General features: G+C 43.1%; 1 protein-coding gene and 1 long non-coding RNA gene across 3 annotated transcripts in view; one reads left to right on the top strand and one right to left on the bottom strand.

Moving 5' to 3' along the window:
• Positions 1-13234, top strand: part of Zfyve26 (zinc finger FYVE-type containing 26) — a 67309-nt gene that overhangs the window by 12334 nt on the left and 41741 nt on the right. For both annotated transcript variants that reach the window (XM_090344341.1, XM_090344340.1), the window contains 12 exons: positions 446-610; positions 755-843; positions 1729-1892; positions 3176-3379; positions 4983-5594; positions 5816-5902; positions 7202-7270; positions 7642-7793; positions 8947-9148; positions 11319-11582; positions 12851-12970; positions 13060-13224. In XM_090344341.1, the coding sequence (XP_090200467.1) occupies positions 446-610; positions 755-843; positions 1729-1892; positions 3176-3379; positions 4983-5594; positions 5816-5902; positions 7202-7270; positions 7642-7793; positions 8947-9148; positions 11319-11582; positions 12851-12970; positions 13060-13224 (2293 nt within the window). The remainder of the gene's footprint in view (positions 1-445; positions 611-754; positions 844-1728; positions 1893-3175; positions 3380-4982; positions 5595-5815; positions 5903-7201; positions 7271-7641; positions 7794-8946; positions 9149-11318; positions 11583-12850; positions 12971-13059; positions 13225-13234) is intronic.
• LOC150054600 (uncharacterized) lies at positions 5896-9177 on the bottom strand. The gene is made up of 3 exons (XR_016537566.1): positions 8978-9177; positions 7738-7815; positions 5896-5962 (listed from the first exon to the last, which is right to left on the bottom strand). It is a non-coding gene; the product is annotated as an uncharacterized LOC150054600 (long non-coding RNA).

Here is a 13234-nt window from a genome sequence, read left to right as displayed (position 1 = left end):
TTGCATAACATCTCCATTTTCAGCTTTTCAGTGGTTTATTAGAGATAAGAATTTCAGTTTTTTCTGCCCAGGATGGTTTCAAACCTCAATCCTCAGATCTCAGCCTCTTGAATAGCTAGGATTACTGCATTGAGCACTGACAGGAATTTGATTACTGTTTTTCCTTCCAGATTACAAGTGAACCTCATTTCAACAAATATTTATGAATCTCACCCTGAATTCCAAGTATTGAGCTTAGGAACTAGGGTCACAACACAAGTCAGTCCCTGATTTCAAGAGGCTTAAAAGTGTCATACTTTTGTGAACCTTTAATTTACTTAACATCAGCCCCTCCTCCCTTCCCCCCCCCCCTGTGTCCTATTTAGGACAGCTCCCAAATGAGCAGCCAGCTGGAAATCATTCTGAGTTTACAAAGCTGCTTACAGCAGCTGTCTTTAATTTGCAGGTAACAGCACTCACTCTGTTGAAAGAGGAAGATTTCCCAAGTCTAGGATACCTGCTTGATAGAGAATTTGGGCCTCTCAGTCACCTGCTTGTGCTCCTAGGCTGGACACACTGTCAGAGCCTTGAGTCAGCTAAGAGGCTGCTCCAGACACTACACAGGACCCAGGTAATTTGTACTCTGCACCCAGGCTTCTCCACAAATGAATGCCATAAGGTTTCAAGCCTAAGCAGAATGTACAGTGCCAAATTTAGTTACAACCCTTGGTGCTAGAAGCCTGAGCCATGTCTTTCTTCTGTTGTGCCAACACAGGACCACAGCTATGATGAATTCCTTAGGGATGCCTGTGATGGACTGTGGGCTCACCTAGAAGTCTTGGAGTGGTGCGTCCAGCAGAGCAGGTATAACACTATTTGGTCAGCCCCCTGCCCACCATTGGGCACGCTGAGCTCTGGGCTATGTCTCTGTGGCTGGACACAGAGCACATCAGTGTACTTAGTTGATGGTTTTAACTAGACATGAGTAACTGTTCCAGGTATTAAACCAAGAAAAAGTACACATAAATAATTGTTACCTTCTCTGTCATGGTTAAGTCGTATCTAGAAGATAATTTCAACAGAAAAAATAATTATTTTGAAAATTAGCTCCCCCACCCAAAAAAATTAGCTCCCTATTCCTAAGCACTTACCGTTGCTCTATGCCCTTTGCATAAATGATAAAGCCTCAAAATAATCCTATGAGGTAGACAACAATAGTTCCTCCACTTAAAGGTGGGACACTGAAGCCCAAAGCCATTAAAATAATTTGTGCAAAGTTAGACAAGTTAGTGCCATCCATATTCTTCATCATATTATACCTTGATAAGTCACACTTTTATTCAGATTCCTATCTTGTGCTTCACCCCCTCCCCTCCAGCAGTGCTTCCTGAAGCAGGATTGGCAGAAGGAGAAGTGGCAAAGGGCCTTTGCCCAAATAAAGCGGGAGATGTTTGTGTCATTGCAAAGGCTGAGAGAATAAACCTTTGAAAATTTACCTGCAGGCCTTTTCTAGTCCCCACTGGTCAGAAAAGCAGTCTTTCTAGAAAAATAGAGCTGACTTGATGGGTGTAATTCCCTGAGGGTAAAGAACTGATATGTAGTATTTCAAACCTACTGAAAGATCACATTTGAGGAAATAAAACTTGCGTGACTGGGCCAATAAGGAAGAAAAAGAGGGAACAGAACAGTAATGTCTGTCTTTGTTCAAAACAGTAATGTGAACTGCCTCTTCCCAACCTTGCCTTCCAGTCACCCTATACCAAAGAGAGATCTCCTGTATCATTTACACAGTGGAGACAGCCACTCAGTTCTCTACTCTCTCCATCATCTTACAAACCTTCCAGGCCTCAGGGAGGAAGAGGTTCTCAAGCTCCTACAGAAAGTACCAGCCAAGGACCTTCAACAAGAGCGTGGTGAGTTGGCAGTGGAACCATTCAAACAGATTCCCTCTTACAGGGCTCTTACACGTTTCTTCCAGCATCAGATCTATCTGGATGCTAGTGGTAGAATATCTGTCAAGAGAGAGGTTTAATAGGTATCCCCTGAGTTATATCCTAGTCAGATTATGGGACATAGAAGCTTTCCTTCCCTTCCTTGGGAGGTAGATAAAGTACCCCTGTACTAGATCTCACCTCCTTTGTCTTATGGAATCATCTCAGGAAATAATAGCATATCCTTATCACAATGAAACAGAATTAGAAACGTCCCTGTGCATCTACACCATAGTCAGTGTCAGAGTTTATGGATATTCTTGCTGAGTGGCTTCATGTTCCATAAGCTTTGTCATAGCACATGTTGTACCCCCTTTTCCTCCTATATCTTCTTCATCTAGTCAACAGATCAAAAGATTTGGAGGAAAGACTTGCCTGGAGCACTGGTGAAACCTCATTTTAGCCTTTAGTCTTTGCCTATAACTACCTTAGTAGTAAACTCTTCTTTTTGCATAAAGGTCACAATATAGTATAGTCACAATACTCAGATATGAAAGTAATCATCTTTCTCTCTGGCAGTAGATGTTTCCTAGCCTTGATGGTAATGGGTTTAAATTCAAGGTCTTTTACTTGTTCACCTTGCTTGGTATACTCTACCACTTGAGCCACACCTTAGCTTCCAGTGTTCTGCTGGTTAATTGGAGATAAGAGTCCAAGGCACTTTCTTGGTCAGGTTGGCTTTGGACTTTGATCCTCAAATCTCAGCCTCCTGAGTAGTTTCAAAAGTTCTACCACTGATTGTAAAACCAGTGTTACCACATTCTATGTTTATTTCTGAAAAGAAAGGCAACTTGTTTAGCAAATTTTCTAAAGCATCTAGATTTCCAACTCCCACATAAAAGTACAAAAGACTTCCAGAAAAATATTTTAAGTCTGATCCCTCATAATCCACCAAAATATACATGACAGTGAACTTGAAAAAGGCAAAAGAAGAAAAATAACAGGCTGTTATAAGTACTAGCCCTGGACAACAATGCCATGTAGAGATCAGGAGACATAGATGCAGGATTGATGGAGAAAAGGAATTGAAGGGGTTTAGTATGGTGCTGAATAGAGGAAAAGTCTGGAAAGGAATGCAGATCAGACTCAATAAAAGCAAAAAGGGTAAAAACTCACAAGTACAGCTTCTGTTTCAGCCTGTGATTGCTGTGGTGCCTGAAAAATATTTCATTCTGAAGTGCTGCCTGTTTCTCTCCACATCTCAGATTCAGCTGAAGCTGCAATCCCTGAGTACCTGAGCCAGTGCCAGAACCTGACTCTCTACCAGGGCTTCTGTGCTATGAAGTATGCCATCTATGCCCTCTGTGTAAACTCACACCAGCACTCCCAGTGCCAGGACTGCAAAGACAGCCCCCTTGAGGACCTGGCCTCAACTGCAGAGCCAGCCAAGGATTCTCTCCCTTCCCCAGGTACTGCACTCCCCAGTCCCTGGCAGATGCTGTAAGCAACCCCCAGTGTTTCCTGTGATTACCTTTTCTCACAGGGATTCAAGGAAGTGACTAGTTTAAGCTTTAATAGAACTTGATCACCTAGTACAGTGTTTGCCAAATGCTTCTTGCCTGCCTACTTTTCTTTCTTTCTCAGTAGCTACAATGCATAATGAGAATGGAATTTCATATCACACTACAGTTTTTACCAAGATATGCAACTTATACCTTTTTATATATGCACAAATATGTGTGTAAGATATATATAAATTGCAACTAGGTTTTCAGAAACAAAATACTTATTCTTCTAAATTCAACCCTTGTGACTAACTTGTGGTTATTTTTCTGTTCTGTATATTTTTCCCCCTCTGCCTTCTGTAAGCTTGAGTTTCAGTGTTACCCAGGATAACCTCAAACTCTCAGTCCTTCCACTTCTGCTTCATGAGTGCTTGGACTGCAGACAGTATACCCAGACATAACTTCATTTTTTACATGCAACTCTCTTAGTGGATTTCAGTGAGCTGCAATCTGTAGTATGAAATGCCAACCTAATGGCCTATTATCCTTTGTTTTTCTTAATAACTTATAATTCCTTAACTTGCCTACTATTGCTCAGTGGTCTCTCTTTACAATAGACATTCACTTGTGAGTATGGGCAATCCTTACTGCTGAGTTTTTGTTGTTGTTGTTGTTGTTTTTGTTGGGTTTTTTTGCCAGTCCTGGGTCTTAAACTCAAGCCCTGAGCACTGTCCTTGGGCTTTCTCAAAGCTAGAGCTCTACTACTTGAACCACAGTACCACTTTTTTGTGCGTGTGGTACTGAGGAATTGAACCCAGGTCTTCATGCATTCTAGGCAGGCTCTCTACCACTAGGCCACATTTCCAGCCCACTATTGAGTATTTCCTGTAAAGTCTACTTGTGATCATATTTAAAATAGAAATAAGGAGTAGGGCATAATGATATATACCTATAATCCCAGCACTTGAGAGGATAAGACAAGGTAATTAATTACAAGTTGGAATACAGTAAGGTCCTGTTAGGAAGGAAAGAAGATAAAGGAAGAAAGGGAGGGAAGGATGAAAGGGAAAAGAGGAGAGGGAGGAAAGAATAAAAGGAAAAGAAAAAAAGAGAAAAACAGATTGGAGGAATATAAAGTCTGCACACCACCTTCATTATTGGAACTAAAATAAAAGTATTTATTAAAAACAATTTTTAAATCAGAAACAAAATATCATGTTCCATGAGCTATAGCTTTTTTAATTAAAATAGCAAAATCTTCCTGCCAGTCATGAGGAGATGAGTCATTGCCTCAGTTCCCTCAAGTCATTAAAACAAAAATGAATCTGAGCAGAGGGTCAGGGCCTGTTGCATTAGGGATGAATATCAAAGCAGTTTGCCTGCTCTGTGTGCTGGCTTGCCTGCCAGATTTTGGGCTGATGGCACACACTTCTGTTCAGAAGTAAATTTCACCTTACTGAGAGAAAAATAAAAGTTCTGCGACTTGAGTCCAGTAAACCAAGTTCCTAATGTATGCATTGTGTCTCTTCTCTTCCTCTCTTCTCTTCTCTTCCACCTGCATCTTTAGGTGCTTCACATCTCTTCTCAACATACCTGGCCAAGTGTCAACAGTACTTGTGCAGGATCCCTGACCCTTTGTGCCTGGAACTTCTTGAAAACATCTTCTCATTGCTCCTCATCACCTCTGCTGATCTTCACCCAGAGCCTCACCTGCCTGAGGATTATGCTGAAGATGATGACATGGAGGGGAAAGGCCCCTTGGATATGAGGTCCCCATCTGAGAGCCCTCCACACATAACACATCCTGACAGGAAGTCAGAACACAGTTCCCTGGGAGCTCCCAGGAGCTTTGCTCATTCAGTGCCAAACTGCCTAAAGACAGAGCCCAAAGATAGTTTCCCAGAGGTTCATGGGAGTTGCTTTTTGGATCTAAAGCACTTTACAAGTGGCAGCAGTGGATTCCTGGCCGATGAGTTTGCAATGGGCGCCTTCCTCAGACTTCTTCAGGAGCAGCTGGAAGAGATCAGCAGCCACAGCTCCCCTGAGAACACAAACCTGTCAGAAGGCCAGAGTTGCTCAGGAAGCAGAGAAGGATTTCAGACCCGCCTGCACCAATTTTCCAAGATTCTCTCTGAGGCCCAGTGGAGATATAAGGTGGTCATAAGCAACCAAGGTTCAGGTAATAGAAGGGAATAGAGCTAGTAGGTCTAACAAGTTGGGAGGAAGTGAGGTAGGAGACGTAGAAATCACTCCATAACTCAGGATAATACCAGCAAGCAGTACCGGAACACTGGTGTGGTGCTCTCTATCTTAGCACTCAGGACAGATCCTCTCCTGCCTGTTCCCCTAAAGGAACTGGATCAGATCAAAGGGGATCACTTTCCTTGTTTTCTGTTTCAGAGGAGCAGCCATCCCGAAGATACCGGTCCATTGCTGCACGTCACTCTAGTCTGCGACGGGGTCGGCGGACAAAAAGAAGCCGGGGAGGTAAGAAGAATTCTGTCCTCATGTCTCATTCCTATGCACCAATCAAGTGGTATACCACCTCTTCAAGATAGAGCACATGATCAGAACAACGAAAGTGTTGTAAGATTATGCTAGTACCACCCCTCCCCAAGTTAACTGTTGTTCATGGTCTGTAATATCCTCCCAGAAATTTTCCATGCATATCTTTTCATATATAGAGATATATTCTATATAAAACATATATTTATACAAATATGCATATATCTCTGAAGAATTGCAACCTGCTTTGTGTGTGTGTGTGTGTGTTGTGGGGCTTAAACCAGGCCTGGGCACTGTCCCAGAGCTCGTCAGCTCAAGACTACCGTTCTACCCTTGAGCTACCCCTCTTCCTGTTTTCTAGAGGTTAATTGGAGCTAAGAGTCTCAGGTCCTTTTGTGCCTTGGCTGACTTTGAACCTTGATCCTCAGATCTCAGACTCCTGAGTAGCTAGGATTATAAGCGTGAGCCACTGCGCCCACCTGCAACCTGCTTTTTGCCACTCCTGGGGCTTGAATTCGGGGTCTGAGCATTGTCCTCGGGCTTTCTCAAGGCTAGAGCTCTCATTTGAGCCACAGCACCATTTCTGGCTTTTTCTATGTATGTGGTACAGAACAATTGAACCCAGGTCTTCTGCATGCTAGGCAAGCACTTACCACTAGGCCAAACTCCCGCCCCATCGCTATATTCTTTTGCACATACAGATAGGCCATACAACATATTAAGAACAACTGCTTTTACCTAACATTTCAAAGGTTGCTTACTATCCCATTGCCCAATATATATGGCTGCTCATAGGCATTTCAGTTGTGTCCAGTTTATCACTATTAAAAAGCAGTAACTATGGTAAACAACCTTATACATACTGTGCATACTTCTCTGAGTTTAGAGTAAGTTCTTAACCAAATTTCTAGATCAGAGATACTGAGTGGTAGCATATACCTGTAAGCCTTACTATTCAGGAGGCAAAGATGAAAGAATTGAAGTTTAGGACCATCCCAGGCAAAGTATTCCAGATCCTTTCTCTTTAAACAAGATGATGTAGGTAGTGACATGCTCCTGTAATTCTAGCTAGGCAAGGGGGAAAGCAGTAGTTGGTATAGACTACTACCCAAGGTCACCCTGTGGCCATAATAAACCTGCATGTAACCCTTGCCACAAAAGGTGCAGCCAGTGTTGCACTCATCCATTATCCTCTCACTCTACCCAGATCTTGGTTTGTATGCTGATATTACACTTTTACACTACAAGGAGTTGATTTTCTCTTTTTTTTGATTCTTCTAGATGGACGGGACAAAGGCTCCAACCCATCCCTGGAAAGTACAAGTAGTGAGTTGAGCACAAGTACCTCAGGTATGTGGGTCCCAACCAGTTGTCAAACTCAAGCAGCTTTGTCCTGATAGAGTAGCCATATACCATGGTGTGAAAACAAGGATGGGGCCTATTTCAGTGCCTGGGTTCAAGAACATTGGTCCACAGATAAACAGATTTCAGGTGGGAAAAGGGAAAGGGCTATTTGCACTGCCAGTTTAGGTACTCCTCCACAGAGAAAAATGCCCAAGAAACCGTAGGTTCTGTATTTGTCCTTCACATGAAGAAAAGGTCATTTCAGGCCTTTTGGAGAAGGACTTTGAGAAGATAAGACTAGTGAAAGGTGGCAAGCAAATCCTATTTCCTCTATTTTTTTTGCCTCCCTGATAGCACAAGCTCTTATGTCCTTGCAGAGGGAAGCCTGAGTGCTGCGTCTGGGCGAAATGAACTGGATGGCCAATCACAGCCCCAGTCTCAAAGTTCCTTCATCCCCATGATGTTCTCCCCACCTGAGTCACTGCTAGCATCCTGCATCCTTCGTGGGAACTTTGCAGAAGCACATCAGGTAAGGGAAGCCTGAGCCACACCTGTCATAGAAAAGAATGCTAGGTCAAGTTCTTAGTTGGCTGTAGCACATTGGGCTTCACATAAAGCCCAGAGCAGAGCCACTCAGGAATACTTAAAGGGCTGTGTTGAGCTAGAAAAGTAGAATGATGTTTCCATGTATCCAGACTCAGTCCCCAGCATCACAGATTTAGAGACACCAAATTATCTGTGTTAACATAGGCAGCATCTCAACAAGATGAAAGAAATAAGCAGTCACAATACCACCACTTCAAAATATTCAGATATTTTTCTGATCTTGTATTCCTTCTGGGAACACATCTGTGTTTTAATCTAGTTGAAACCAAAGAAAGCATGGTGCCAATGACTGTGGCTGATGCCTCTAATTCTTGCTGTCAGAAAGTTGAGATCCAAAGGATAATCATTCAAAGTCTGCTCAAACAGAAAACTGCAATACTTTGTCTCCAGCAAGAAGCCAAGCAAGAGACACAATTTAAGCAAGCAAGCTGAATAGGGCAAAGACCCTGAGTTCAGACACATATGCTAGTGGGGCGGGGAGCAGGGAAGAAAAAGAAGCTGGTAAATTAAGAATGTCTTTGGTACAGAGTTGCCAACAGAGAGACTCAGTGGCTACATAGTGAGATAAGAGTCTCACTGACTTTAGTGCCAACCGAGATCCTCAGATCTCAGCCTCTTGAGTAGCTAGGATTACAGGCATGAACCACTGGCACCCAGCTTCTCATTTCTGTACTAGTGATTAATATCTTCCATGAGATTATCTACATTTTTTGCTTATTTTCTACTGGATCTTTGGTGGTTTTCTTATTGACTTGGAGTTATCTTTGGTTTCTATCTATACTTTCAACTTTCAGTACCCCTCTAACCCTCTCAAGTAGTTTTTGGGGCCACAACAGCAGTGTTCCTCCCTTTCTTTTTTTTTTTGGCCATTCCTGGGCTTGAGCTCAGGGCCTGAGCACTGTCCTTGGACTTTCTCAAGGCTAGAGCTCTACCACTTGGGCCTCAGCACCAGCACCGCTTTCGGCTTTTTTCTATGTATGTGGTACCGAGGAATGGAACCCAGGCCTTTGTGCATGCTAGGCAAGCACTCTACCACTAGGCCAAACTCCCGGCCCCTCCTCCCTCTCTCATAACAGGTGATATTCATGTTCAACCTGAAGTCCTCACCCAGCGCAGGGGAACTGATGTTCGTCGAACGCTACCAAGAGGTGATCCAGGAGCTAGCCCGAGTAGAGCACAAGATTGAAAATCGGAACTCAGATGGGGGTAGCAGCTCTATTCGGAGAAGCAACAGTGGCCGCTCAACTCTGCAGGCTATTGGCAGTGCTGCAGCAGCAGGTCAGCCTTCCCTGCTGCCACCGTAGGTGATGAGGCATCTGGGGCAGTACTGTGAGAGGAAAATCAAACACTGTTCATATTAGGGGGCAGGAACTCAAACCAGGACACCTGCCTTTGGAAAACAAAACAAAACAAACAAGCAAAGCATCAAGATACATTCAGAGACATTTGCTAACTGCATCCAGCCTCTATGATCAGGGGTTCACATAATTGCCACTTGACTCCTCTGTGACTTTAACTGGAGAACATAAATGCTGTTCCTAACATGTGTTTTACAGACAGTAGCTCAGGCTTCAAGAAATGGTTAGGAATTTATTTCCTTCGTGGGTAATCATGTGTAATATCATGCATAGCCTAGGTTCCACATGTCTAAATCTTTAGCTGTAGCTGTACAGTGAAACAGCTCATCATTCATAATTTCTTGGAATAGAATTTTATCTCATATTGGTCTGGATTCTGTATTCAAGCATCACATGTTACAGAAATTTCCTACACTTATTTTAAATATAAGTGTGCACGTGCATGCGTGTGTGTGTGTGTGTACATATACACATACATAAATACTAAGCACTGGTGGCTCACTCCTATTATCTTAGCTACTAGGGAAGATCTGAGAATCGAAGTTTGAGGTCAGCTCTATTAATCAGAAAAAAGCTGGAAGTGGAGGTGTAGCTCAAGTGTTAAAAGTTCCAGCCTTGAGGGAAAAAAACTAAGAGATAGCAGCTATGCCCTGAGTTCAAGCCCCTGTACTGGCACAAAAATAAATACAAGCACATCTTCATATTGATATAAATGCACTCTAAAACAGGTACTGTTATCTCCCTTTTTTTTTTCCCACCCCTGGTTCTGGGGCCTGAACTCAGGGCTTGGGAGCTATCTCTGAGTTTCTTTATGCCCAAAGCTAGCATTCTGCCACTTGAGCCACAGCACCACTTTTGGCATTTTCTGGGTAGTTTATTGGAGATACGTGTCTCAAAGACTTTCCTCCTGAGCTGGCCCAAACTGTAATCCTCAGATCTCACCCTCCTGAGTAGCGAGGATTACAGGCATGAGCTACTGATGCCTGGCCACTTTACATTTTTGGCAACACATTTTGAGGATCTTTTCTAATTACCACACATGGATATGCTTCTTTCCTATCCTGGTTTTAGAGTCTGCTTTGAAGAAGCCGTCCCTTATCTCAGCCATCCCAGCTTTCTCTCTGTATGCCTTTGGTGCTGTAAGAATTGGCTGCAAGGCTTGGCACTGATGGTTCAGGCCTATAATTCTAGCTTCTCAGAAGGCTGAGATCTGAAGATTATGGTTCAAAGCCAGCCTGGGCAGGAAAGTCTTATCTCTATCTCTTATCTCTAATATAAACTTCTCAGAAAAAGCCAGAAGTGGCACTGTGACTCAAGTGGTAGAGCACCAGACTTGAACACAGAGAGGCTCATGGATAGCACCCCGGTCTTGAGTTCAAGCAAGAATGTGCTGTAAGAATTGTACTAACATGGGGATAAAAACATGAGAAGGGGGCCGGGAGTTTGACCTAGTGGTAGAGTGCTTGCCTTGTATTCACAAAGACCCGGTTCAATTCCTCAGTACCAAATATATAGAAAAAGCCAGAAGTGATGCCATGGCTCATGTGGTAGGACTCTAGCCTTGAGAAAGCCCAAGGACAGTGCTCAGGCCCTGAGTTCAAGGCCCAGGCCTGGAAGGGAAAAAAAAAAAAAACAAAACAAAACATGAGAAGGGGTATCAATGTGTGTGAAGTAATGTGTGAAGTAATGTACCTTCTATCTGGAGAATATAACTGCAATCCCTCTATTAATTACAATTAAAAAAAAAAGAACGGTGCCAACAATCATAGATCCTGTGCAGAACAATTTTAAAGGTTTTTTTGTTTGTTTTTTGCCAGTCCTGGACTTGGGCTCAGGGTCTGAGCACTGTCCCTGGATTTTCTCAAGGCTAGGACACTACCACTTGAGCCACAGCACCACTTCTGGCTTTTTGTTACATATATGGTACTGAGGAATTGAAGCCGGGTCTTCGTGCATGCTAGGCAAGCACTCTACCACTAGGCCAAACTCGCGGCCAAGGGTTTGTTTTTTAATCAACTACTTCTCATGATGGAGGTCATAGTTAGAATCGCTTTAACTCCTTGCTTTTTACTCCATTGCTGGTTGTCCAGGGATAGTATTTTACTCCATTTCTGATGTGACTGAAAAGCTGCTCAGCACCTCTGGAGACCCCATCCCTACGCTCCAAGAGGACTTTTGGATAAGCAATACTTCTATGGAGCCCACTGCACCCCTGAGAGAGGTTCTGGAAGATCTCAGTCCTCCTGCCATGGCTGCATTTGACCTTGCCTGCTCTCAGTGCCACCTCTGGAAAACCTGCAAGCAGCTCTTGGAAACAGCTGAACGGCGTTTGAACAGCAGCCTTGAGAGCCGAGGTGAGGGAACTGGTTATTAGAGGAAGGAGGACAAGGAGAAAATCCCACCAGTTAAATATCCTTCTCTCTATTCTGATGGCATAAATACAGTCTATTGTGAGGTCATTGCTTTTTTTAAGAAATCTTTTTTTTTTTTTTTATCTTTAAGGCTAGAGTTAGAACCTATGGCCATATGCTAAGCAAGTGCTCTACCACTGAGTTATATCCCAGCCCTTAGTATCTCATATTTTTAGTGGATAACAGTCTGCAGTCATTTGAGGAAATTCTTTCCTGTTTTTTATTACTAAATTCAATGAAGAAATGTGTATTAAAAATAAAAAGGCAGGGGCTGGGAGTTTGGCCTAGTGGTAGAGTGCTTGCCTAGCATGCACGAAGACCCGGGTTTGATTCCTTGGTACCACATACTTAGAAAAAGCCGGAAGTGGTGCTGAGGCTCAAGTGGTAGAGCTCTAGCCTTGAGAAAAATCCAAGGACAGTGCTCAGGCCCTGAGCTTAAGCCTGGCACAAAAATAAATAAATAAAATAAAATAAATAAAAAGTCAAAGAGTACTAGGCACTGATGGTTCACACCTGTAATCCTAACTACTAAGGAAACAGATCTGAGAATCACAGTTCAATGCCAGCCCAGGCAGCAAAGTCTTCTCTCTTGAAAACTAGAAATGGAACTGTGGATCAGAGTGGTAGAGTGCTATTCTTGTGCAAAAAAAGCTCAGGGACAGCATCTGGGCCCCGAGTTCAAGCCCCAAAACCCAAAAAAAAAAAAAAAAATTTAAATGGGTTTGGAGCTATATCAGTGGTAGAACATGTGAGGCCCTTGGTTCAGTCCCCAGCACGCTCTAAAAAAAGAAAGGAACAAATAGAATTTGTTCCATTAGAACACAGCCCCTTCCTGGCTGGACCTACTTAACCTAAAACGGGACCACCAAGAATCTGTAAACAAGAATCTGTAAAAAGAAAACTCAATGGGTACACTTGAAGAGATCATGCTTTGAGATTCGTAATGTCTCAGAATGTGTGTATGAAATCCTTAGAGGAATCAAAGATAGAATTAGGCAATGAGAAAACAGATAAGATCCTAGACCAAGTTCATGGCTAAATTAACAAAAACCTGGCATGGAATAAGCCAGGTTCTCTGGTTTGTACCCAAATAGGAACAACATGTATTTTATTGTCAATACTGGAGAAGATAAAATTACACAATTCATTGCTGAACCCAGTCTCTGAAAGTATCTTTTTTCTGATTTTTCCCTTCCTTCATCTATTTTCAGGTAGACGGCTAGATCAGCCACACCTCCATGCTGATGGCATTCGAGGCTTTCCTGTTGTTCTTCAGCAAATTAGCAAGATTCTCAATTATCCAATCACATCAACTGGACAAACGAAATCAGGTGAGTTGATTCCCTCCATTTTTTTCTTTCTCCTGGACTTAGAACACATGGGTAAGCAGACTTTACTTTTTCTCGCTTGCTTTCTATAGAGGCTGTAGAAGATAAAGCAGGAGGCCCTTTCCGGTACAGCATCATTGAACTGCTTCAGATGTGCTGGCCCAGCCTCACGGAGGACTGTGTTGCCAGCCACACCAACATCTCCCAGCAGCTGGATCAGACTCTCCAGTCTCTGAGAGAAGCATTAACACTTCCAGGTATGGGGCT

Source organism: Megascapheus bottae, chromosome 14 (genome assembly GCF_031878675.1).
Source record: "Megascapheus bottae isolate mThoBot1 chromosome 14, mThoBot2.hap1, whole genome shotgun sequence".
Classification (NCBI taxonomy): domain Eukaryota; kingdom Metazoa; phylum Chordata; class Mammalia; order Rodentia; family Geomyidae; genus Megascapheus; species Megascapheus bottae.
This window is presented reverse-complemented; position numbering and strand designations above follow the sequence as displayed.